The following is a 26,710-nucleotide window of genomic DNA, read 5'->3' as shown; positions in this document are numbered from 1 at the left end:
TGTGCTTGCCCAGCAGCTAGATGGGATGGGGTTTGGAAGGCTCCCCAAGCTCTTAGATCTGCCCCTGTGCTACGTAGGCTCCCTCCCCCCTCTCCCAGTGAGCCTACTACTGCTGCCACCTGGACAAGCCTTTTGTGTATGTTTTTTTAAAAATATTTGATATATTCAGAAATAATACTGAAACTTGTCTCTCTTGGTCACGCTTGCCATCAGGAGAGAGCTACGGTGGGGGGGGCCACAATTTGCTAACTTGTATCAGACAAGGAGTGCGTTCGTCCTCTCTGGGAAATTTCCTTACAAATCTATAACCCAGCAACAAAACCGGGTGCCATCCGTTTTGGGGACCCTCTGAGTCCAGTTTGCTGCTCCCTCTGCTGGTCCCTGCGAGGTCCTGTGCCAGCGCTGCTCTGGCATCATAGTTGCAGCGGGGACACAAAGCTATTTCTGGCACTGTGGCCTGAGTCCAGATCCTCGGCATAGCTCCGGAGTGGTGTTCATTGATGTCAGTGCATTGACGTGCATGTGAATCCGGGATGAGATAAGAGGCCAACTCTGTATATAGCCAAAGACAATGTACAAAAGAAGCCAAGTGCACTTCAGACTCTTTGAAAATAAAATCACAAAATAAACAGAAAACAGCTGGGAATTGATGTTTGTTGCTCGTAATTACTCTTAGGAGAGTGAAACCCTTTCTTTTCCCACTATTCTTCTCTCTCCATCAAAGAATAAAACATTTAAACTATTTCAAGTGTCCTTTTGAGGATTTTAAATGGATAATGTGTGCATTTTTATGCCTGAGAATATTCACTGCTGTTTGTTTTCATAAACAAATATGTGCCAACTTCTTTATCTTCTGTCTTTGTTATTGGAAGCCTTGTAAATCGAGTGCTCTGGAAATGTAGTGGCTGAAATAAAAAGATAATTTTGTACAGAAGAATTTGTCTGATATGATGTTCACTGACTCAAGAACAATGAAACACAGTTTTGACATTAGCGTGATTGAAAATCTGTCTCTCGTATCTTTGCTCTTGGATTGTGCAGAAGTGCAGGCAAGCAGCAACCTGGGGAAATCCAGAGAAAGGCAGGACTAAACAGACTAAACTTACTGCTGAAGGGACCCTGCTTGAAAATGGAACCACTAAGTGAATTTGATCCTGTCTCACTGAAAGGAGAGTCACTGAATGGAGATGGACTGCACCAAAGTAGTTTTTAGTAGAAATCAGTGCTGTAAATCCCTAGCTCATAGTCTAAATTTACAGACAAGATTTTGAAGTGAAGGTGAGCTCCTGCTAAGCTCAAATCATCTATCTCACTAAATCTGTCCCACCCAAAAGACCATTTTATCTTATAACCTGATGGCATTTTCAAAGAGGGCCAGCCTTTTCTTGTCACAGTCCACATAGCTGCCTTGGAAAGGAAGAGGAACTCAGTGAAAAGCTCCTGCTCTAACACCCTGTCTCATTGACCCAGCTTCTCAGCCAGAGGGGCATGTGTTTGAGGAAGAAGTGAGCTTAGGAGGAAACAGGGATTTGGTAATATTTTAACTCTGTCTCCTGAAAAGGGATTTCAAGCCTTTGAGAAGTTAAGAGAAGCTGAGACTTAGCAGTTACCCTGAAAACTTGACTCCAAGTCCCAAGGAGAGGAAGCTTGTGTGCTAGGCAGCCATCTGAAACCCTGCCTGCAGCTGGCCCTTCTCCTCCCTGAGCTGCAGCCCAGAATCAGTTGAAGTAGCAGTGGGATTTTCTCTTTGTTTATGTCTTGTGTGGCTGTCTCATTCTCTCAGTCAATACAGGCATCACTAGCCCCACAGAGAAATAATTAGAGCCCGCCTGAAAGTCAAGCCCAAATCAGCCACACTCAGCTATTCCTGGGAACCCGGTGGTCTGAGCAGGTCTGCCAGCCTCCAGCTTCACCCTGCTGTAACGCTAGTGATCTAGGCAGTTTCTTGCTGACACTACTAAGAAGAGATGCAGATAAAACACTGTCAGAGGCAGTCCTCCATCCTGATACCTGAATGTTGCCGATACGCCTAACAATCCTGCTGCCATGGAGCTCTATACCCAGGTGCAACAGGCAATAAGGAGCTCATGACAAAGCTGTTTCAGTTCCATCAGCTGATTGCCATCTGGGGGAAGTCTCTGACAAAAGCTTTAAATTTGCCTCTTCCCAGCTGTACATGCTTGCAGAAGCTGAGGGGAAATGCATAGAGGCAGGAAGGAAAGGCAGTGAGAAAAACTGCTGCTAGAACCTAAACATATTATTGTCAGGGAGGAGATTCAGGGAGCAGAGAGATTTTAGAGAATACAATAGGAGAGAGCAGGTTTGTCTTTCTGAGCAAGGTGATTTACTCTTAGCCTAGATGATCCTTTGGAGGTAGCTTTCACAAAGTAGCTATGACTAGGGTCAGGTTGCAATAAGAATTAGAACTTAAGCATTTTCATAAAAAATGCTTGGCAATCAAATGCTGTGTGTTTAAAAATAAGCCTTGTTGTATTCTGTGCTCTTAATCCACAGATCCTTAGGATTTCTGCTACGTGGACTCAAAAGGAAGCTCGGTTGGGTGGAAGGGCAAGATATGGCTGTGAGTCTGAATGCTTTAAAGCAGTCTGCTCTAATGTTTTGACAAGATAAGAAAAAAAAATCTGTGCAGTTTTATTTATTTTGGGCAGCCTTTCAAAAGGAGTCTCCACAACCAGAGTCATAGAAGATCAGGTAGGGACTCCGAGAGGCTGCTAGACTGTCAGGATCAGTTACAAACTTTTTCACTCTAGGAATACTGTATAGCCTCTCTTTGTTCGGTGATCATCTGGAAAGACTGGGGCAATTTGCTGCAAGTACAGTCAGTGCTCTCTCATCACTACTGACCATGTCTGTCTTTCTGATTCCAGTGCATGTTCACAGTGCAGCTTCAGGAAATGAAGTGTGACAACAGCTAGAGCTCAGTGCAAAGGCTGAGGTTAGAAGTTGAAATAACTGCACTTTAGTTTTACTCTCAGCTTTCAAAACTAGCAAGCTCTTGATGCAACATTCCACAAACCTTTGCTTTGGGCAGGTCATGTGTCAAGGAAGGGAAAGAAAATGAAGGGATGCTTGTGGCTCTTTGATCATTGCTTAGGCTGGAGCACGAAACAAGGAATCTAAAAGAAATACTGACTAGTAGCTGAGTGTATAGCAGAAATGGTTGTGAACAGGTGATTCATAATGGGGCCTGTTAGCTCATTAAGCCTCTTTGGCAACCTCTGATATATAACAAAAAGGCCCAGGTGAACCAACTTATAAGATATGTGGCCAGGACATAAGCTACAAGGCAAGAATGGTAGACTGGAAGCAAGAATATCCAGTCACTGTTTCAGGCCCTGCTTCTTTGCTGTCCTATGACTTATGGCAAACCACAGCCCTGTTCTCTCCTTTCTGTCCTCCTTTTCCTCAAGTGCTGTGGTTTCCCCACTTTTTCAAGGGTGTTATGATACTTCCTTCCCTTTATAGCTTATTTGGATCCCTATGGATTCAAAATGCTATATAAGGCCCAGACACTCCTTATGACTGCACGTGAACACAGAGAAGGCATCCTGATCTCCATAGGCTGTTGGCTTGTGCACTAGTAAAGCCAGAAATTTGGTCCTCTTTATTTAGCTTGAAGAAATAACATGACAGACTGTGTCCAGCTGTCATGGCAAGGTCTCGAATAGAGTGCAGAATCGGAGGGTCAATGAACTTGGATCCTGTCACGCTAATTCCTGACGTCCTTTCCTTGGGCAGTGGTGATATACAATAACACAACTGTCAGATAAAGGGGGTACCAATTCCTTAACTTCTATAGCAGATCCTTTCTTTTAGAAAATAATCTCTATTCAGGCTACATTTAGTCTCTGCAGCTGGTATCTGCCATGAAAGATCAGAGCTGAGGGACGTACCTTCCTGTCTGAGCTGGCTCTGGACAGAGAGAGCCCAGCTCTGAGTTAAAGTGGCTTTGTAAAGCAGTCTGTAAATGCAATGAAAGAAATATTCCTCTTCTTTCCATCAGAGATTCTTTTTCAGCTGCAAACTGGGCCTGAGAGAACTGCCTGAGAGCTGTGAATTACTCCTCCTTTCTCTCTATTTTTTCACATACTCTTCAGAAAAATGCTGAACACTTGTCTTTCATGTTCTACATTCCTGTTGGCAAACACTTGTGACTCCTGAGCATGTAAGGAGTTTGACAGCCCACGTATTAAATAAGCAGCCCCCCAGATAAAGGCTCAGAAGTGTTTGGCTTAGTGAGAAAGAACCTCATTGCTAATAAACTCTGCTCTTCCCAACAGCTATGTCTGTGACAATGTGTTTGCAGAGGTGGGAAAGCAGAAATGCTGTAGAGTGAGGTTCAGCAACATGCAGACTACAGGCAGCACGTGGTTGCTGAAGATCAGTGAAGAGGTGAGGAGCTCTGCAGCCACGAGGCTCTGCTCCTCCATCAGGAGCTGCAGGTGGGGCATCAAAATGGGAGGAGAAAGGGAATGGTTAGGCAGTTAATAACACCTCCTCCCCGCATCCTGTTTTAGTTAGACACAGCTGCTCTCAGAACTATGCTTTATGTGCATGTAGCTAAACCACCAGCATTGCAGTCTTTTTTTTTTTTCCCCAGAGGAGTGGCCATCTTTTTTAAAAACAAAAAACAAAAAAAAGGGAGGTGTAGATTCAGAAAATGACTATAAGGCAAATGCAACCTGTATAACTTTGTCATGCTTGCCGAGAAGTCTTTTCCAATGCATTGGCAATGAGTCCTTGCCCGTTTTCACATTGCCTTTCGTGTCTCGAGGTGGGACCCAGCATCTGATATTCAAGCGTCCCTTGCTAAGGCTAGCAGGGAGAACGTCACTCATTCAGATGTCTCCAGGCTGCTGCTCTGCAGACATGACTGTCACTGACGTGGGAGCCTTTTGCTTGCCGATCTGTGAGGAAATTGCTGGTGCTTGTTACCGGTGCATGTGATGACAGTCAGGAGTGTCAGTGCCACTGAGGGATGCTGTCCGATGGAGTGTTGGCAGATGCTCTGCAGGAACTCTGCAGCACTATGACAGTGCCAGAGGGGACCCTGGCCCTGGGAGTCCTGGCACAGATCAAGGACAGGGGATATTATGAGCCTTCTTTGCTCTCACTGATCTGGTGATGAGCCAGAGTGTTTCACTTTGCTCTGCAGATCCAGTCCAAATGAGAAAAATCACTTCCCAGAGCTAAGACTTCTGGGTAGCATCTGGCAAAAGCAGCCATTGCCTTATTTAGTGACTTCTCCAACCACCGTGAGAGTTACCCCAGTCTCTGATCCTCCTCTGGGAGGAGGAAGATAGGCTCTGTTTGGGGTCCAAGATATGACATCTGGGTTTCTCTGGGAGTGGTGAGGAGCACCTAGATCAGCCCCGGAGGTGCCAGGTTGAAGGAGAGTGGAAAGGAGAAAAGACTGTCCAGCCCCGGGACTGCAGGCAGTGCAGTCCAGTAAGGGTGCCGTTTTGTCTGAGTGGAAAAGCGAGAGTCCGCTTGGCAGCAGCCCTACACAGTGAGAGGTCTCCTCCTGCCTTTTTCTCTCTGCTTTGCCTCCTGAGGTTCATTTTTCTCTCAGGTGTCCTTTTCCAGTTCATGTAAGCAGCAATGTCTGCTTTATAGGCACTTCCTGTCCAGGACAGACAGTCTCGATATCCTCCTCCAGTAATTGCTCTCTCTGGAAGCCTTTCAGCCTGGCTCCTGCGCTGTCGCTCAGCTGTTCCACAGCAAAGATATAAATTTGGTCTTTAGGTTAGGAAGTGAGACTTCAGACCTTTCCAGGGCCGCAGCCCCCTGGATGGCTCTGCTCTTCCCCTTCAGAAAGCCTTGAACTCTCCAAAAATACCCTGGGGCAGGAGTTCTTCTCTATTAGTTTCCTTCCCAGTTTCAAACCCCAAGTTGTTAATAGGAAAGCAAGTAAAAACTTGGGAGAGGAGGACTGATGTGTTTTTTCCTATAGCCTGAATACCAGTACGCAGTGCCTTTGTGCTATCATTGATGTGCCAAACCACCTGCAGAGCTCCAAAGAGTTTAACTGACCATCGTAATTGTGTGGCTTCACTTTTCTCTGGAGTTTCTTCCTCAGGGGTAGATGAGGGTGACTGGCTTAGAGGGCATCTCCTATTCCCAATGAAACTATGCAAGGCAACTGCAAACTGTCAGCCGTGCAGTTTTCCTCCCAGAGATGATCTGCAGCCCCCAGTGGCTCCATGTCCGGCTTTCCCCGTAGAAACGTGGCAAGCTGCAGCCAGGGGCTCTGAAGACTCTTTCACTGCTTGGCTTGGGAGTGTTTCAGCCGCAGGAGGAAGTGGTTAAAATGCTGGCCCCAACGGCAGCTCTGTGGATATGTCAGGCGCGATTGGTTCTCTCTCTGTGCAGATGGTAATCGAGTGAGATCAGCCTCTGGCACAAGCTACGGTGAATGTGTTCAGGAGTCACAGCATAATCTCTGCCACTGCCTGATCTTTTGTGGCATCCCTTTATTTATTTGTACTTGAAATAATTTTGTCCCATTTGTCTGAGGTCCTTTGTACTCAGTTCTGGAGCAAATGAAATTGTGGCGTATGTCTGCAGCAGTGACTATAGACGGAGCCTACTGCCATATAAGTATAAAGTGCTACCCTTTCAAATCATTTCATCACTTTTTCTCTGTGAAAAATAATCTCTCCCTATTAAACTCCAAACAAACACTAATAAAAAGAGCATTTTCTTTCAAATATAGTTCAGCATTATCAAATACATGACACACAGATACCAGTGGGCCTGATTTTGCTCTGTGTTTGTGCCTGTTTTACTGAAGTGATAGCTATAACAGACAGTGGAGTTTGTTGAACCCCTGAGTTAGAGCATGGCAACTGAAATTTGAGCCAGGCCCTGGGTGACCCTTCCGTCCTAGTGATGATGGATTTACTCCAGGCTGTTGGAAGTCCCAAACTGAGCAGACGTGGAAGTCAGTCCTCCGAGAGCCCCTGGCTGGGGTTACACTGAGGTCTTCCTCATGCAGTCGCAACGACTGGAGATACGAGCACTGAGGCTCAGAAGAAGGACAGAACTGGACAGTGAGTCACCAACGCTGGTAATCTTGCTCATCAGACCTTCCTGACTTGAACTGAGATAGTGACGATTTCCAAAGCATGTTTTCTGTTCTTTTTGGATGAAAACGGTACCATTTGGGACTATTTTATGTTCCCATTGCACTCTTTACCATGAGAACGGGATGCCTTCCAGTTAGTGTTCTTAATGGTTTGGAAAAATATTAGAAACTTTTAAACAGACTCGTAAATGTCAACTCTGTGGCATCCTGTGTTGTGGTTGGCTAAGTGGTCACCTCTTCCTCTTAGATCCTTGAGACTATAAATAGAGGGAAGAGTTGGGAATGGCCAATTTAAGGATTGAGAAAAGACCAGAGCGAGGCTGTGACCTTTTGCTGAGCAGTTACCCATTTCAGTGATCGCACGCAATAGCAAGGATGTGTCAGGGCTGGCTTGTTACCAAGTAACTTCTCCTTGATGGAAACGACTGGTGACACATGATTGTCTTTCCCTGTTGCTCGCCATTAGGAATGTGGCCCGTCTTATGTCTAAGGATCAAAGGAATGATTTGGGGACAGCTGTAATTGTATTTTTGGAGCAAGTTCCTGTTCAGATTTAATACTGAGACATTATGCTTCTTTTGATGTCCGTAACTAACACAAAGTAAAAATAATGTCTTTTCGCCTCCTGTGGCCTGGTCAAGGAAACAGAAACCTGTTGCGTCTAAAGAAGATGGCAGAAGAGAGAGGAGAGAATAGGGTGCAAGGGATAAGTGGACTGCTTTGAAAGAGAACTGAAAAGGAGAAGAAGAGAAAATAAGAAAATAGAGCAGAGAGAGAGAGAGAAATCAGACTCTACAGGGAAAATGGCACTTCATTCATTCTGAAAGTTATTATCCTAATTTCTAGACCCTGATCTCTTAAGATCCTTTCATTTTTGACTCCATCTGTATTTCTAGTGCATGGTCCAGCAGTTAGGTGTTCCTTTAAGCTTTACTCCTTTTCTGACCCACTGCATCACTCTTGCAGTCTGTCTAATCTGCCTGGAGTTGGCAGAATTCAGACTGAGCAAATATCTCTCAATTGCTGAAAAGCATCTTTTGGAAATATCTCGCATGTTGAATCTTATCACCCTAAACTGCGTGTACAGGACTTTCATTTCACATTAGCCCTCAAAGCAAAAAGGTAGTGAGGAAAACAAGCAAGCCCCAGATGTCCTCCTGCCTCCCGGTCACCCAGACTTGCTCATATCGTGCACCTGGAGGATCACAGGGAAGGAATAACTCAGTCAAGCTGCTCAGTGAATGACATTTCAGCAGGGATTTTCTTGTTTGATTTTATTGGCAAGTATGATGGGATTTTTACCGAGTTCCCAGAGAGAAATGTCCCTTTCTGTCGGTAACATCCACGCCCATTACATTCATCACCACCTGGCCAGCTGAGGACTAGCACTAACTCATAGCCTACTGTTGGGCAAATATAATTTCTAGGATAACATTCAAGTGCTGGACTACTCAAGGCAGACTTCTACATACAATAGTGATCTATCAGGCTGTTCAGCTGCGAGGATGATTTGTAGTAGGCCTTCCTACAAATCCCTTTGGGCACCCTACTATGCAGGAGCAGAAGGTGTTCAGTGATTTGGACTGCCGCTAGCTACGTGGCTGATGCTGCCTTAGTGCTGTGGTGTGTGATGGGAATGACGTTCACTTCCACTACAAGGATGCTGCACTCTGTATAGCCATATCTCTCCTGTAGAGGGCATGTGAGGGGTAGGTAAAGAGGTGAGACAGCCCTCAGCTGGATCAGGAGCTCGAGAGTGAGTGGACTGCGAGACTGTCCCAGCCCCAGTCTCTACTAAAGGCCCCGATTGGTGATTTCCACTGAAGAAATGGCAATATCATTCAGAATCTGCAGTTTGGTGATGGACGAAAGATTCTTCTGCCGATGCTTATACTGCAAGATTTTGTTTTCATCAATGAAAATATGGAAATAGTCCTGGTCAGAGTAGATTTCGACCTGAAAGAGAGACTGTGTTAGGGTTGCCAGGTGAAGACTTATGTCCTCACTGGACCTTGCTGCTCTTGTTTCAGTGAGCTCTCAAATTTGGGCAAGCACATCTACAGCCAGCTTCAAATCCTGCCAGAATGGATACATGTACTGGTCACCCTTCTGGGCCAAATGAAGAAGTAATTAAGTTCTTTGCTTAGTGCTAGCAGAAACTACAAAACCTAGACTGAAAACAAATTCAGGGCCAAGGAACTATTGCTAGAGCTCTGCATGTCTGCACCAGAATTATGCAGAAATCAGCACCAAAACAGGGGACAAAAGAATTGCTGACAGGGATCTTCTCAGACAGCCAGAGAGGGGAGGTTACCGGGTATGGTACTAGTTGGAATGGCAGGGTTAGACCTGTGAGAACGACCGTGATTTTAGCAGGGTGACTCTCATGTTCAGAGAGCACAAGTTTATACCCATCTGTACCCCTGCTGATCTGGGCCCAGAGATGCAGTGAGCTAGGGAGAGAAGGGGCTGCAGCTCTTTTCTCCAAGCAGTGGCCCTTAGTGCTAAGGATGGCAGTTTTGCCCCAGAAACCTGTAGAGATATTCCTGAATGACAGCCCTGTAACTGAGAGCAGATCCAGGCATCTAGGAAAGGTCTGAGTCCACTGAAGAGGACAGAGCGTCACTTCTGTCCTACCAGTGGAGACCCCTTGGGTGCCACCACGTTACCTGGAATGACTCCTTCGCTTCAAAGGGGAAGGTGTTATTAACTTCTTCCTTCCCCCAGTGGTTGGCTAGGAAGGAGTTGCAGACAATTCTGGAACTGGCAAAGCGAGGGTTAAAATGGAAAGCGATTTGGTCTCCGGGATCACAGAGGAAATTGATTTCAAACCTAAAACAATGAGAGAAATAAATGATTCAGACCCATGGAACTGGCCCATGTGAGATGTCCCCTTGCTCTGAGAAGAGCTGTGGAGAGCACCCTTACATGCTTGTGCTGGAACTCGTTTCGCCTTTGACGATGACGCTCCAGCCGGGACACATCCCCTCGGGGTACAGTGCCTCGAACTGCCAAGGAAGAGCGTGTCAGTGAAACACAGACGGAGAAGTGCCTGGCTCCACTTTCCCCTCCACCTTGCCTCACACATCTTTATCCCCATGTCACCTCTCAGTCATCTTTCTCATCCTCTCTTTGCCTTTCCCTTTATCTCCCCTTCCTGCACAGACAAACACATGCTCTGCGCCTGCCTCTTTCTCACTCTGAAACAAACAAACTTGGCACTTTTTGTTTTTTCTTCTTTCTCAGGATTTTTTTTCCTCCCTAATTCCACCCAGCTCTTCACAAAAGACCTGGGCAGCAGCAAAGCCCATTTCATCAACTGGATGTTGAAGAAACCTTCATTTTGTATCAACTTAGAGAGACATTCAGGGCTCTTATTAAAAAAAGAATACGTTGATTGTTGACAGGACACAAAGAAGTTCTGCTCTCTCTCCCCATTTGAACAATATAAAACCCTAAGAGACCTAAGCAGAAAACTCTGTGATGCTCTGAAGAAGGGTTTGAATGGCAGGGATTGATCAGAGGAATGAACGTAATGTGGCATCTGGCACATCCTCATCCCGTGTTACACAGATGACGCTTCCCAAGAGCTCCTTGCCTGATCCCCCATTCCACCGTCTCCCTCCATCTCTAAGGTTAAACTTGTATAAAATGAGTTGGAAAGTGTTCCTTTTTGAATAATTCATAGCTTTATTAAATAACTCATTTTAATAAGAAATGCTTGTCATTTCACCCCACCTCTTTTTAGCACTGTAATGATCTGATTCCCTTCCCCTCATTAATGGGATCATATTTCTTCACAGGCATCAAGGACCTGTCTGCCAAAGGCTCCCCAACCCCACATCATACAAAGCTGTCACTGAAACGCAGCCAGTTCAGATGAGGGCAATGTTTTATAGCTCCTTCAAACAAGGGCAAACAATAACGCTAGCTACAACAAGTAGGGGACAACCAAGGCAAGTAGCTAAGACAGAGGTTCACCCCATCAGATCCTCACTCTCTTCACCATGTGAGAATCTCCATCCAGCTTCCTTTTGGGATTTAGGACAAAGAGTTTAAATTAGGGATAGAGTTTTCTGCAATAGTTCTTCTAACCAGACACCAGGGGCTAGAGCCCTCTTTCTCCACTGCTAGCATCCTCTCTTTAACCCCAGCTTTATCTTCCTCTTTAAATTTTCAGAATCTCTTTCTTAGATTTTTGCCTTTCTGAGCATCTCCCTCCCCCAAATTTATTGTTCATGCTGGGAAACTCTCTCCAGCCATGGCAGCTCCCGCTCCCATCTCCAGGCCTGGTTGTCCCTCTAAGAGCTCAGCAGTTTAACTCTATGGTCTCCTTTCTCAGTCACTGCTTCCTGTTTCCAAGGCATCCCTGAGAAATGCACATTTTGGAGGCAGGAACTGAGACAAGATCACTTGTGGCATTGTGCCCAGCTCTTTCTGGAAGGTGGCCTTAGAAACCCTCATGCATTCATTCAAAGGCTTTAACAATAACTTGCTTTTGCCCCTCTGAGACATGGAGGTGGAGCTGCCTATAAGGTCTCAAACAGCGCGTAGTGGTGCCAGCACCTGGGCTAGCTTTACCTACATGGACAGTAAGACACACCACATACGCAACAAACAGCGATGGCTTCAACATGCAAAGGGCAGAAATCTCTGCTGCTGAAGCACTGGCCACATTTTGGTCTCAGCTGAAACCCTCCCCAGCCAGAAGAGCTGCCATCAGGGCAGTGGTGCTACTCCAGATCAGCCCCAGAGGCAAAAAAATCTGTCTTGTTGCATTTTCTTGAAAACCCCAAGCCCTAACACACAGGATACACACTGGATTTAACATAGCCTGGACTACTGAAACAGAGGGGCAGCACCATCAGCAGCATCTCTGTGTGCTTCAGGATTTCTGGCTCTCCTCGGGGTTTCTCACCCTTACCTGTGTGCTTTCCTTTATCCATCACCTGGCCCCCAGCTGTTACCCATCAGCCAGATCAGGCTGTGCAGGATCCTGCCCGTTCCTTACCCGCAATGCCATCTCGCTCGCCTGCCTTCCCACTCTCAGACCAGCAGGGCTGTAGGGCCAGGAGGACCTATATAGGGGCTGTCTGCCAGAAGACCACGTGTGCAGGATTAGCAGAGACAGCAGACTGAGATCGGCTTTTGAGAGTGGGCCTGCTGGACATCGCTGGGTGATGGGGAGCAGAAAATCCTGCTCCCTGTCAGGCAGAGTCCGCCCGCTCATGTGTTCGGTGCTAATCTACCCCTCCCGCCGCACTGACAATAGCGGCGGCAACTAAGCATTCCTGAGCTGTGGTGCGATGGGGCCCTAGTGCACAGCGATGGGGAGGCAGAGGGTTCAGGCTGTAATGCCGGAGCCGGATATGTTCAGATCATGAGGCCATCTGAACCCTCCCCAGGGAGGATGGGGACTCCCATAGCTTGAGAAGAGATCCCAGGAGTCCCACTGCTGCGTGGCCTGCAGAGCAAAGGCTCTGCAAGAAGAGAGGTGGCAGAAGGGAAACGCTGTGACTCCTGTGGGGGATCAGCTCCCCAGCTAGGGTAGGGCTGCAGAGGAAGGCACCTTCTCCCAGAACAAAACGGGGTTTGTTTGTTTGGTTTTTTTCCTTCTATTTTCTTTTTTGCTACTCCTTTGTGGGTAAGGCCCAAAACAAGCTGATGCCAGCTCTGTTACAGCCACTTTTCCACCTCTCAGCACCCTCAGGGCTGATGAGGATTAGGGATGCTGCTGCGCTGAGGTCAGCGCGCCCTGGGTCCCTGCTCGGATGCTGCCGTTTGCATTTCCCCTGTCCTCTGGGGACAATATAGGGATTTAGGACTGGGGTGAGGGTACCTTTGTTAGGCATTTCCTGTCATGGAAATGCACCAAGAAATGGGTAGCAATGAAATGAATGATGAGTGAATCCCTGAAGTGTGGGGGGATGTTCACAGTAACCCTGCTTGCATTGCAGGCTCTTCTGGCAGGCTGCACTGCGCCGCGGTTTCCCCTACTCTGGGGCACTGCTTAGCGCTGGGAGGGGAAGGATTAGCCAGGAAGGCAGACAAGTGGGGCAGGAGATTCGGCTTTCGAGCAATTGGGTCCTTTCTGCATGAGGAATGGAGTAGACATACTGGCTGGGGAGGTCAGGACATTCCTAACTTCTGTCTGCCTATGTCTGCAGACAGCCAGAAAGATCAACTGTGAGGACAGAGCTGAGCTCTTCGCTCTTCACCCAGCAGTGACAGTTCTGCTGCTGACAGTAAGTTCTAACATACGACTAGGTGAAGCAGAGCCAGGGAAGGGAGGCAGCAGGGCAGCCACCCATCATCAGGTTTGCTGAGATAGAGAAATCCATTTTCCCCATCATGTTACCTTCCCCCAGTGTATCTCACAGAATCACAGAATGTTTGAGGTTGGAAGGGACCTCTGGAGATCATCTAGTCCAACCCCTCCGCTCAAGCAGGGTCCTCTAGAGCATATTACCCAGGATCATGTCCAGGCGGGTTTTGAATATTTCCCGAGAAGGAGACTCCACAACCTCTCTGCACAACCTGTTCCAGTGCTCTGTCACCCTCACAGGAAAGAAGTTTTTCCTCATGTTCAGATGGAACTTCCTGTGGTTCAGTTTCTGCCCATTGCTTCTTGTCCTGTCACTGGGCACCACGGAGAACAGTCTGGCCCCATCCTCTTCACATCCTCCCTTCAGACAACTGTATACATTGATGAGGTCACCTCTCAGTCTTCTTTTCTCCAGGAGGCCCAGCTCTCTCAGCCTTTCTTCATAGGAGAGATGCTCCAGTCTCCTCATCAGCTTCGTAGCTCTCTGCTGGACTCTGTCCAGTAGTGCCATGTCTCTCTTGTACTGGGGAGCCCAGAACTGGACACAGTACTCCAGGTGAGGCCTCCCCACGGCTGAGGAGAGGGGGAGGATCACCTCCCTCAACCTGCTGGCAATACTCTTCCTAATGCACCCCAGGATACCATTGGCCGCCTTGGCCACAAGGGCACACTGCAGGCTCATGTTTAACTTGTTGTCCACCACGACTCCCCCAGGTCCATCTCTGCAGAGTTGCTTTCCAGCAGGTCAACCCCAACCTGTACTGGTGCATGGGGTTATTCCTGCCTAGGTGCAGGACCCTGCACTTGCCTTTGGGGAACTTCAGGAGGTTCCTCTCCACCCAACTCTCCAGCCTGTCGAGGTCTGAATGGCAGCACAACCAGTTTCCTGCCACCGTCTGCTAGGTCTGCTGTGGGAGCGAGCCCTCTGCATGTTGCAGGGGAGGATTTTAATCCCAGACTCACCAGGGACAGCACTGGCTGGAAGGTTTCCCCATACTGTGGCTTTCCCAGGCCACCTCCATTTCTTGAAGCTCCGAAGCTTCTGGTGGCCACCATCCACCAATAGCCAAGGAAATTCCCACTCCCAGCTCGCTGTGTCTCCCAGGCGTGTCTTGTGCACTCAGCAGGGCCCAGCCCCCAGATGCTCTAGGATTGCTGTACATTTTCGCCTCCTTGCAGGCTACTTGCATTAAAACACATGCTGTCCTCCATCACCACATGGATGGGACACTGAGATGCCCCACAGATGGTGCTACAGGAATCCATGGCTTTTGTGGTTAAATCCTCCTCACTCTATGGGCCACAGTGCTGATGTTATTTAATGCTGATAAGCAGAATGACAGCTACTATCCCAAGCTCTGGTGCCCTTGACAGATAATTAAAAATGCAATCCAGCACACATACGGGCCAGGAGCCTCTCTCGGGGCTAAAGAGGCCAAGCCCTGGTCTGGGATTTGCTCACTGAGACTCCTACAATACTGTACTGCTCCCACGTGAAGGCTCCATCTCCCACCCTCTGTGGCGAGCAGCGTGCGGCAGAGGACTGTTGGCATGAAGGTGATGTCCCCAGTGGCCACAGCCTGGGCACGAGCAGGAGGAACCTTTCCCTGCCCTCACAAGTGTGTAGTTCTGGTGCCTAGTGGTGAGGATAGGGCTGCTTTCATATAAAGAACGTAAAGCAAGGCATCACCACCAAGGCGCGCTCCCTCGCGCTGAGGAGCTGCTGCAACACGGAGGCACTGGAGTGGAGCAGCACGTCTGTGCTACAGATGGCAGTATCGGGACGTGCAAGAGAGCTTAGAGCAAGTAGCTCTGAGCTGTCCCCCGCTGGGCTGCCTGAGGATGCCAGAGACGGTCCTTGATGAGCCACCGAGCCATGCATTTCCCCTGCCCATGACAGGAGCCCTGAGTTGCATCCTCATGCCCCAAATCCCCTCTTTCTGCTTGCTTCTCCTGCCAGCCAGGTAAAGGGCTGCAGGGAGAAGGAGCAGCTTTTATGAGACCCACTAGAGTGGTGGGCAAAGCCAGCTAAGATCTAAGTTGTGCACTTTTGGGAAGGAGCAATCTGCAAGCTAAATAATCACAGAGTTTAGCTTAATTGCGTTAACAAAGTCAGTGGGCTGGGAGAAGGCTAAGTCAGTGCAGAGCAGGTAGGGCGGATGGAAATTTGTGAGGAGGCAGAGGGCTGTGGTGAACCATCTTCCCCCTGTGCAAGGCTCAGCAACAGGGCTACACTGTGCAGAGGCTTTCCTGCAGCAGGGCTGCACCGTAGGAGCTGGAAAACACCACATCTGGGGAGCTGGGAACGCTCTCAAGAAGAAAGGGGGGATTTAGACTGCTCCCGTTTCAGAGACACCAACTTCTGAGGTGCTCAGCACTCCCCCAAAGTCAAGGCTTTGCTCCCCATTGGTACTCCAGCAAGAGCAAGAGGCCTTGCTGCAGGAAAGGCTTCTGGGGAAAGGTGCAAACACAGGTGTTTCACCACTAGATGATGGCCAAATACTAACTAGTTTTACGGGTGCATCTTTATTTACATTCTCCTTTTTTTGACATTGTGCAAGAGCCACTTTAACTTCTATTTGCTTAGCAAGGAGGAAGGGAATGTAAAGCTGTTCAAAATCTTGGATGTCAGAGGTAACTCTGGGTGGTTAGCTTTTAGTGTCTTAACATTTCCCACTTTCTTCCCAAAGGCCCTGGTTATGCGCCACATGAGTAGAGAAAAGGCAAATACAGCCTGAGGCAGAAGGAGTGTAGCGTAGAAAAGGAGATGATAAACTGACGGATTGTTAGTTTGACACTTTGAGGGTTCTCGAATGGCCTATTAGCAGACCTAGCTATTCATTTATCAGCCATTTGGCCAAACAGTTTTCAGGCTGGGCATTCATGCACCTTTTCTTTAAGTTGTTATTATCCATGTCCTGCTCTTGGTCATTCATCCCAAAGTCTTTTTTCTGCTGCTCAAGGAATGACTGAAGCACTCAGCAAGGAGCCTGGCTCTGCACTGCCCCACGGTGATTTTCATGCAAGGGCCTTCTGTGCTAAAATTAGTGCATTTTTCTGGAAGTGTGATTATTTTAATTAGTCTCTAGAGGTCTCCAAATACAAAGAATGGACTCTCAGGAACTGAACATAGTACTTTCATCTCTACATTATGCACATATGTTCTTCTCTTTTTTCCAGACCGACCCTGCAGTTTACTCACAACATGATGCTTGTCCTACCAGCCCGAAGCATCAACATGCAGGTTTGGCTGTGCACGTGCTGGTGTTATGTTGCTATATATGTCCTCATATATTATTGCGCAGCCCTATGATCCTGTTAATATTCATTCACATATGAACTCACATACATATGTATAGTACACGTATATGCACAGCACCTGCTGAGCCTCAGCAATATGAACCAACTGGAGGCCATGATCACAAATCAACCTATGCTCCTCAAAAACCCCAATGCAAACAAGTTGGCCTGGAGCTCCTGGCCAGCAGCCAGTGGTAGCCGCTGGGCTCTCGGCTGCCAAGCTAACTCTGTGCTCAGCAGGCTGGACCTGGGGTCACTTTGTGTTTCTTGCTCTATCAACTTGCTGTGGCTTGTTTGCTTCTTTTTTACTTCCTATTTTGTCCGGCCAGCTTGCAATAGTGTCAGTAATATTGTCTGTCTCCTGTCTATACTGTCTGTTGTGGTTTTGGGGATAACTGTGTCTTTGAACATCCTTGAGGGCATCTCATCTGTCCATTGCCTGCGTCAAGGGAGTGCCACGACACTCTCCTTTGCCAGGAGGATTTTGGCCTCCTTCTCTGTCTCTGGTTCCGCACAAACCAAAGGAGTCCTCTGGCTTTCCCCAAACCCAGCACTCTTTGTTTTAGGACAAAAGCATTGCAGAAAATAAAGTTCCATGAAACAATAGTTAGCATGCAAGGAGAGCTCCCTGGGCATTGCCCAGCATCTGCATGCCAGACAGGCCCAGCTCTCCTTGGAGGGTGAGTCCAGGTTACCCCTAAGCCAGGTTACTCCCGCAGCCTTCCTCCACCAGGCCAGATCAGGGTGTGCAGTTTCCCCAGAGGACATGCCTGTGTCAGGCTTCTCCAGACTTGCTTATCAGCCTGCTTGCATTATTTATACCTTCTCTGCAATGATTTCAGTTCCTCCAGGGAATTCCTGAAACTCCCTCTTGGAATTAGAATACAGCCCTCTGCTCCGTATGTGCTGCCCTCAGGAATCTGTTACCCCAGGAAGGGTTTTGGCACATCACACAGTCCAGCTAACGTCGATTGCCTTTCCCCCAGACCTATAGATCAGCCTTAGCCTCCTTCCTGGAATTGCTCTGCTTGGGATCACTCTCCAACTTGGCTCTCCGTAAGGAGCACCTAGAGAGGACGGCCGTCGCAGAGCCATGCAGGGCTGGATGGGGTAACTGCTCCTCCAGGCTAGCATAGGAGAGAGCCACCTCTCAAAGGATGCAATCATTTTGAGTCAAATCTCAGTGTAACAGTCTGTGGCATCTCCACATTTCCATAATCTCATCCTCCCATGCTTTATGGTGCTCACCAGGAGAGGGCTGGAGACTCCAGGAAGATCACTAAGACGAATGATCATCATCATAAAAATCACACATGGATCTAATTCTAGAATAGCCTGATGCAACACCCGCTCTGCCTCCCACTCTCTGGGATGTGGATTGTCTTTGCAATCTGCAGCTTTCACACACACTCCTTAAAGAGACTTCAGTTTAAATGTTGTGTAGAGCAAGACTATTGCAACTGCTCAGTCTAAATATTAAGAGGCAGATCACTGCAGACCAAGGAAAGAAAAACATTACACCCCGCAAGGTGGCAAGAGAAACAGTGAAAAGCTAACACCCACAGGCACACGCTGTCGCTGTCACGCCTGGTGTTAACTGAGCTTCAAGGATGTTGTTAAAGTGTCAGCTTCATCACAGCCCCTAACTAGCCGCCAAGCCACAGGGAACAGCCTCATCACTGGAGGTTTCTGTGGTCATTGCATTTGTCAGTTTTTCCATTCTTCGGACTGTCATTAGAGTATCCCACAATCTTCCTGATTAGGCAACAATTCTGGGGAAGGAGAGGGAATATCTTTTCCCCCAGCAGTCATCTAGGCAGTGGCTTGGCTGGAGCTACGGGATATGAAGTTCTGCTTTTATGGGTGTTCACACTTAAGTGTGAAAGGGATCTCGGTTCACGGTAGTGCCCTGAACTTCCCTTGTGATTACAGACAAAGTCTCTGCATCTCTTTGTGTGCTGTTCCCCCTCCTGGTGAAACAGGAAGGCGGTCCTGCCTACGCTGCCAGCCGGTGAGGAGGAGGAAGCGCAACCGAGGCCAAATCCAGGAGCCACTGATGTCCCCAGTGCAGCTCCCATTCACTGATTAGGTTTTTTATTTCAAGCTGCTTTGAGAAGTGAGGATAAAAGGAAACACAGTGGAAACACAAAGCATGCCTGGTTTATTTTATTTATGACTAGCCTCCACTTAAAAGGAAATCAGCATTATCAGCTCCAGCACCGCTGGGTCAAATGAGTAAATGAAAGAGGAGAGTTTCGTTTATGATCCGGAGCTAGCGTTTGCTCTTATATGGGCATCTCCACCAACTGTTGCTTGCTGCCACCTTGCTGCTATTTGTGTCACGGGGCCAGCCAGGCTCTACCCTGACATACCGGAAATCGAGCTAAGGTCCTCCAGAGATGAGAGGTGAGAAAGCACAGAAAGAAGTTAAGCATGAGCTGTAGCTACCCCTATTTCCTCAGCTCAGGGCAACTGCATGTGCTGCAACACATACACCTCCACAGCCAGCATATCAGTACCAGCCAGTCCTCATTTCTTCTGTGCTCTTAACTAGCAAGGCTTTTTGAACCATTACTTCGCAGTTCCCTGCTTAGTTCCCCAAGGAGAAGGTGGTGAAGCCCTATGCTACATCAAAGCAGGTCCTATTTCCCTTGCCAGTGGCTCCAGTTGGAAAGCGGTGCTGGGTTCAGAGCCCTGCCATTGCTGATACTCCTGTGCCCTTACATATCACCGTTGCTCAGTGCTCTAAGGTTCAAGCAGAAGGTAAATACACAAACTGGCACGGGTGGTTGTTCATGGCCCAGAGTTCCCTGAGCCAATATTTGATCATCCGTAAATAATTGCCCCGTTGTATATGCAGAGACCTGATTTATCCTACTCCTCTGCGATACCTTCCAAACTCCCCGGGGAGACATCTGTCTCTTTCTTCCCAGTGATTAATGGAGAAGGAGGAGAGCTGGCGCTGGGCCTTGCCCTATTCCTCTGCGCGAGCATGTGGGTGTACCGAGTGTCCTTTCATGGTGGTCTCTGGCTCAGAGCTAAAGCAATGAGAGATCCTGAGAAAGGAGGGGGGGATAAGTGTGAACGCTCTCTGCCTAGTTTTAGCCTGGATCAGTTGAATGCCTGGTTCCTAGGGAATGCAGCGAATTTGCCAAAGGTGCCCCCCATCCCCGAGAGCCTCATTCAGAGTTGCTAAATCTTGTTCCCTCTCCAGAAGAGCCATTCAGAAGTGTGTCCTAGCTGTCTTCCCGGTGAGATTAGTCTTCAAGGGTCATTTTTTCCCGGGTCTGAGCGGGTTTGATTCTACATCAAATGATTCACTGCCCTAAATTGCAAGGGGAGGACTCCTGCGCTCAGCTATGCACACGTGTAACACATGACAGCCTCTTGCTAATACTGTCCCCTGCAAGCCTTGTGCCAGCTCCTTGGACAGGGAGACCACACGGCAACAGGCCTGAGCAGGGCACATATCAAAGGCTCCACATATCAAAGGCTTAAATTCCTCTCTGGGTATCTATGTGCAGGTTAGAGCCATAATCATGCACCTGCAGGTGGGTTGGGGGAAGACAGAGAGGAGAAGGAGAGTGAGCTCTTGGGATATGCTCTGTATCGTATTTCAGAGACCAACCAGAGGCTAGTGCATCCCATGTGCTGGAGCCCTGCCACCTCTTGGCAGGTTTCATGAGCAAGGTTGGTCCTAAAGCAGGTCCAGTTTGGTATCAGATGGTGATCGGCACTGAGGGAGGCACAAAAAACCTGAAAGAGGAGAAAAATGTGAGATTAAGCGTCACAAACCTTCCAGTCTCTTCCAGTCGGCTGTTCAACCCATCCCTGGGTGATCTTTCCTAAACACACAAACAGGCAAATAATATTTGCCCAGGAGGAAAAAGTGCCAACCTCAGAGACAACACAGTACTTCCCAGCAGGCAGGCAGCCCAGGAAGCATCTGCCCAGAAAGCTGCTATCCATCACCGCGCACCGGTCCAGCTCTCGGAGTTGACGAGAAGCTTCAGAGATAGTTCTGCCTCTGACTAAGAAGTGCAGTTTTGCTTCAGGGCAGATCAGGGTAGCACTGGGACACTTGGAGACTTAGACCAGTGAGCTTTGGGCCTCTCTGCATGGGATCTGGAGACTTTTCCTACAGAGGACTGGTTGATGGGAGAAGTGCTGAGTGTTACTGCAACCTTTTAAAGGCAGCTGGGGGAGGAGGATGCAGCTTTCTGCTATTTCGGAGAGAAGGGAGGAAGAGGAAGGGCTGCTGACAAAGACTGAAACTAGAAAAATGACGACGACAACAAAAAACCTCTCCCTTTTAGGGAACTAAATGCCTTTGCTTCCTGATATAACCAGGATAGCTCAAACTGAGAGATGCAACTTCAAGTTACTAAGCTTCAACTTCTTGCATCTGATGGCAAGGATAGGCCTTTTTTTTCAGTTTGAAAGGACCAAATATCCTACCAAACTCCAGCCCATCTCATTTCCTGACCCGCTTAAGAGCTGGAAGGTTTCTTTGGCCAAATGCCTAAATCCTTGGCCTGGGTCCTTTTATCCCATCCCTCCCAGGACCCCTTAAACATACTGTGGTATAGGGCTCACTACCAGGAACAATTGCCTTGTGGTAGTGTCCTAGAGTGCAGGGCTGGACCAGGAGAAGCCAAGGAGGCAGCTGCCAAGGGAATCCGATTTCTGGGAAAGCAAAGCTGGGGAGATGTGGGAGCACGTGGTAGAGCTAGGGAATGAAGAAAGGGAAGTATAACCTTCCCTATAGCTGCATTCATTGCTGTTCTTCCTGCTCCCTACTCATCCAGATGCTATAAGCCCAAATACTCCCCCGGGAGTTCTGGTCCTCTCTGCCCCTTTCCACAGCAAGACAGGCCTGACCCCAGTTCCCAGTTTAAGTCCTTATTTGCAGACAGTAAAGTTATCCTTTCTGAGAAGAAGAAAAAGTCAGTCCTTGCCCCAGGGAGGCTGTGCTCAAAGCAAGAAGATGCCCTGCTATTTGGTTTCTTCTTCATTTCCGTATTGGCTTTTACAGTTACAGACAGGCTCCAGCCACAAAGTTTAGGGGCAGGTCCAGCTTTCAGTATCTCTTGACTTGGGTGGAGTTTGACTTCAGGGTGCTGATTCAGTCCTTCTTTATTTCTGGTGTTGGATTTATATATAATTTAACTATATATAGTTACAGATACAGCTGTGCAGAGCATGAGAATTTCAGCTGGGGATGTGAGAGATGCTTTATAAATAAAGCAGTTACTTGTGTGAGATTTCAGCGAGAGAAAGGGATATAAACTGGCAGCAGGAGCTCAGCGTAGAAGGATATTAGATACCCACATGCAGGAAAAGGGTTAAATCCAGGAAAGGTTCAGCCCAGACCCATCCACATCCTCACTGAAATTTTCCTGCTCATAGAGCCAATCTCTGATGTGGGGTTGAAGTCCCATCTGCACCTTGGCACCAGCTCAAGAGACGTCACAGCACACTCAGGTGCTGAGGACAGATCTGCAGTTTCCACCACTGACTCAATTTCACCGCCAATGAAGGAGGTGCGGAGGTGAGGAACATGCTGCTTCTGCCACAACCCATTTTCTCATTTTCTGGGTTCCCACTATGACAGACTGCTGGTTTTCTAACCCCTTGGTGACAGGGCTGCCCTAGAAGCAGGCAAGGAGGGAAATGCCCATCTACTGCAGTTGGAGGCAAAGTTCCCATGGATAGGGAGAGAGAGGGAGTGGCAGGGTTTCAGCCAACACTTCGGAGAGCTTTCTGGTAGCTCTAATTGGCCTGAGTACTTCATCAATCCAGTTTTCTGCTTGATATAGATTGTAGCCTAGGGAGAGGTTACCAGGCCATGGCTCTGCTCTTCATATCCTCTCCTTTTCCTCCCCCTCCTCCTCTCTATCTGGCTGCTAGAAGGAATTCTTTTTTTTTTCTGGAGCTTTTACCAAATTGCAAGGGGGTTTCCAAAACATCTGGAATAGTTCATGAAGCTGGAGTGGAGTCTACTGCTGAGAGTGGAAACTGGGTCATGGAAACAAAGCACCCTGCTGGATTAATGCTTGAGAGCGGCACTTGGGAAGGTCTGAATTCAAATCCTCGCTTCGCTCACAAAGGAAGCGAGTTGGAAGAAACCAAGGTAGACCCCAGGAGATGTCTGTCCACACCACAAAACCACTGCACACCTCCAGGTCCCACTCATGGGGAACCCTGCCTGGAGCAGGTCAGACCAGAGCTGACCGATGCCCCATCCCCTTCATGCATGGGTAGGGAGCTGGGCTGCAAAAGGCAGGGTGGGCATTTTGATCTCCCTGCCCCAAAACCTTCTCCTGTGTTGCAGGCCAGGAGGAGGTTTAGAAAGAAGCCAGTATTTCAAGAAGTCCAGCAGGGCCCCTCGGGTAATTCGAAGGAAGGCTGCCAGCCTGACATCCGTCACAGCTGAAATACTGAAACCGCTTTTGTACAAAGCAACATGTAGTTAATTAAAGGAGGGCTAGTTAAAGGGGGGGTAATTAATGCCAATCCCAGAAGATGATGAAAATCGTTCTCTGCTAAATAACTTCTTCATTTCAGTGGGATTAGGATTTGGGTTGATAAAGATGATACTGTCGATGCAACAGGCCTGGCAGTTTGGTTGACTTGGCCTGTGGCCATGGTACAAACGAAGCTGGAGTGGAATCTGTGGCTTAGATAGATGGATAAATGCTAAAGATGCAAAAACACCTAGGCACACCTGACATGGGTTCAAACGTAGCTGGTTATGGGCTTGGAAATGCAGCTGTCAGGAGGCAACTGCTGTCATGCGCTGGCCTTTCCGGGGCGGGGGCTGCACCAAAATTGGTTCTTGAGCCCCTCCAATTTTACCTGTTCAGTGGAAACAACAAAACCCTTTTGAAAACTCTTGTAAATGGCTGTTATAAAATAAGTCAGATCACTCAGCTGAATATAGGCCAAAAATGTGTTTTTTAGTACAACCACATAAAGAGTCCTATGTCTAGGAATGAAAAGGGAAGGCAGTATTTATAGGATGGGAGGCTCTCCCTGTCTTGGCAAGCAAAGAATGTGAAAGCCATGACAGACCCACGGTTTTCAGCCTTATTTTAGTGGGAAAACCTCTAAAATCTTTCCCCAGCCCTTGTACAGGGAAAGTAAGTGGGAGGGTTTTCCAGTCTAGCAGACGGAAGTAGGATAAGAGCCAATGGGCAGATATCAAAGGGACACAGCTTTGGACTGGAAAGAAGGTAACGAACCTCAGTTCCTCTGAAATGTTTAAATTGAGGCGGGGTGTTTTTCTCCCAGAGAAGCTGCAGCTGAGCAGGGGTGAAGCAGGGCAGCCCGATGTCTGTGTTGACCACTGCCATGGGCCACACTTGTTTTAGGACCTGTTTGCCTAAACCTGCAAGAGGACATTTAAGGAGACAAGCAGGAGGTGCCTCCTCACCAACACAGCCATTCCCGTGGTATGCAAACATCCTTGCACACAAAGGCTGTCGGCAACCGGGACACCCTCTCCCCCTGCAACAACTGCCGTGAAATCTCTCATTTCTGTGGGGACGATTTTGGGGAATTTAGGAGAACGGGTAATAAGGCATGGACCTCCACCTGCCAGCCCACAGCTCGGCTGAGGGGATTTGAACCCTGCTGACGGCCTCAGGCTTTCTGACCTAGGTGAGAAAACAAGCTGTGAAAAAAGTAAACATGTCACTGAAGTATTTTCCTTGCAGAGGGGTTGATCTTTCCGAGCTCCAAGAGGGAAGGCAGGGAAGCTGCCATCACACTTAAGCACACTGGCCCTGACTTCACAAATATTTGAATAACATTAACTGGGCTTTACAGCACACGTTATTTTGAAAAAAAAAAAAATTTATAGGACTCTTCCCAGCGCAGTTCCCTCAGGTAATTCCCTTCCTGCCTGCCTCGCTCAGTCCCGAGGTCCAGCGGGAGCCGTCACCGTTGACTCCAGGCCAGGCGGCGCTCGCTCCTGCGGAGCTGAACCGAATCCTTGCAAACCCCCCCAGAAATGCTCAACCAGGGCTTCCAGACCCGGGGGTATCACCCATGGGATACCGGTGCCAAGCACAGCACCTGGAGACAGCCTGCCCATCTCCATCGCACCCTGCGGACATGCGCACAAAGGTGCTGTTGAAAGGGTGCCCTCCGCTCCATCCCCCGATTAACGCTCAGACCGGCCCTTGTTTACGTAGCGCCTCCCGAAAGTGCCTTTGCCATTGTGCTCTCTCTCCTGCTTCCTGCATTTGAATCCCTTATCGCAGGGTTATCCCAGGAATATGTGCATTTTATGGGCTGATAAGCTTTTATTGCAGTCAGTCTTATTTATGGGACGTCTGAGCGGAGAGGTGGGGACCTTGTGTCCACGCGAGGGGAGAGGGGGTCTGAACGTCTGCCCTTCCGCTGGCCCCTCGCTGCGGATGCTCCTGCGCGCGCAGCCGGCTGCGGGCTCACGTCTGATGGGTTCGAGCACTGGGCTACCGCGTTGGGCCAATGCGTCTGCGCGAGATGGAAATTCAGGGTGTCATTACCCCAGAACTGCTCGTTGCAAAACTTGTGCAAGTTTGTATGTGGATACTGCCACCAGTTTAATCCAGGTTATACTGGCTCCCTCATACCTATAGAATGCTTCGGTGTAGGACAAACTGGTGGAGACCAGGTTTAATGCCACGCGTCGGCAGGGAAAGGAAGTGGCCGCGACAGCAGCTGCAGTGCTGGGCTTTGCACGGGGACATCCTGGTTAAAACCAAGACTGTGGTTTAGCTTGAGGTGAGAGAGGTGTTCCTGAGCCACAGGCTGAAATGTGGCTTTCAGGAGCGGGGAGCTGTAGCAAAAGCATGGCTTGGCCCCATAACCTCCCCAAGGGCCTCCTTGGCACCGCGAGGCTCCCGCTGCCATCATCAGGGCATCCTGCACCCTCTCCTGCCTCAGTTTCCCTCTCTTCGGGTGGGCGATAAGACTCAATATCCACCACAGGAGGGGTCTGGAGGTCTCACTTCTGCTGGGTTTCCGCAGGTGAGAGCTGGGCGCTCTGAGCAGCCGTGGTTCATCCTGGGAGAGGACAAACAGGGTGGCCGAGCCCTGCGCGTGTCCATCGCAGCCTGTGAAGTTTTCCTACCACGTGGGCCGACTAGTTTCATTGGCGGCAGTTTGTTTTCTTTTTTTTAAACAGCAGATTAGAAATAAATTAAAGTGGCCGGGAATGGTTTTGCCAGGTGCTAGCTCCCTCTGCACTTTAGCTCAGAGCTCGCCTTTGTGTGCGTGTGCATGCACAAGCGACAAAAAATGATTAAAGAGGCTTTATTAGTCCCATGACTGATCTATATTGGAAAAACCTGTGTCCTTCCTGTCAGCTACTGGTGCGAGGGGAATATCTTGCTCTGAACGCTCTGCATCTTGCCTGCTCCTGCTCGGAAGACAAGGCTGTGACCACGCCAGAGGGTTTTCTCACCTCCTTTACCCCAACAAATGCCTAGAGATGCAACGCTGGACATGGTGAAGTTGGTACACAGTCTCTTCCGAGCTGCTCATGATACTCCATGTCCTCACCCAGGCTCCCGTGGCCCGGCAGCCGAAATCCCTGCTCAGAGCCGAGCTCCCAAGGCGCCACGGCAGAGCAGAGGCTCTTCCCCTGCAGTTCCCTTCCAAGAGTTTGTGGTTTAACCTACCTCCTGTTACACAGTTGGTGACCTCCATCCGAGTGGAAAGGATAATCCTGAGGCTGCAATTCCCAGAAAAGGGTTTCTTCGGAGAGACCGGGGCCAATCTGCGTTGCAATCAGCCCTGGAGCTGAGCTGCGGAGAACTGCACATACACAGAAAGTGCCTGCTGCAAGCTCGGCCCGCCAGATTTGTCAGTCGGTCTAATAAAAGATATTGCCGTTCTCCAGACATCACCTCACTCTTACACAAACAAACGCACCAGCCATCCTGGGTGCTTGCTTTCAGGGAAATGTCTCTGACTTCCGAAAACGC

The 26,710-nt window shown here is 48.7% G+C and overlaps 1 protein-coding gene across 1 annotated transcript; it reads right to left on the bottom strand.

Annotated features, from left to right (window-relative positions):
- Positions 1 to 8,902: 8,902 nt before the first annotated feature.
- GRIFIN (galectin-related inter-fiber protein) lies at positions 8,903 to 12,131 on the bottom strand. Its single transcript, XM_068908971.1, has 4 exons — positions 12,120 to 12,131; positions 10,037 to 10,116; positions 9,778 to 9,940; positions 8,903 to 9,064 (listed from the first exon to the last, which is right to left on the bottom strand). Exons 1-4 carry the CDS (start codon positions 12,129 to 12,131, stop codon positions 8,903 to 8,905), a joined length of 417 nt encoding a protein of 138 aa, XP_068765072.1.
- Positions 12,132 to 26,710: the final 14,579 nt, after the last annotated feature.

The sequence above is a fragment of the Struthio camelus genome, chromosome 15 (assembly GCF_040807025.1).
Source record: "Struthio camelus isolate bStrCam1 chromosome 15, bStrCam1.hap1, whole genome shotgun sequence".
Lineage (NCBI taxonomy): Eukaryota > Metazoa > Chordata > Aves > Struthioniformes > Struthionidae > Struthio > Struthio camelus.
The sequence above is the reverse complement of the archived record's forward strand: the minus strand, read 5'-3'. Positions and strand labels throughout refer to the sequence as shown.

Excerpts from the sequence above, each read along its gene's own strand:
- GRIFIN (XM_068908971.1), bottom strand. Across the intron at positions 9,941-10,036 it reads ACGAGTTCCAGCACAAGCAT|GTTTGAAATCAATTTCCTCT; the intron begins GTAAGGGTGCTC and ends TCATTGTTTTAG. Across the intron at positions 9,065-9,777 it reads AAGCGAAGGAGTCATTCCAG|GTCGAAATCTACTCTGACCA; the intron begins GTAACGTGGTGG and ends TCTCTCTTTCAG.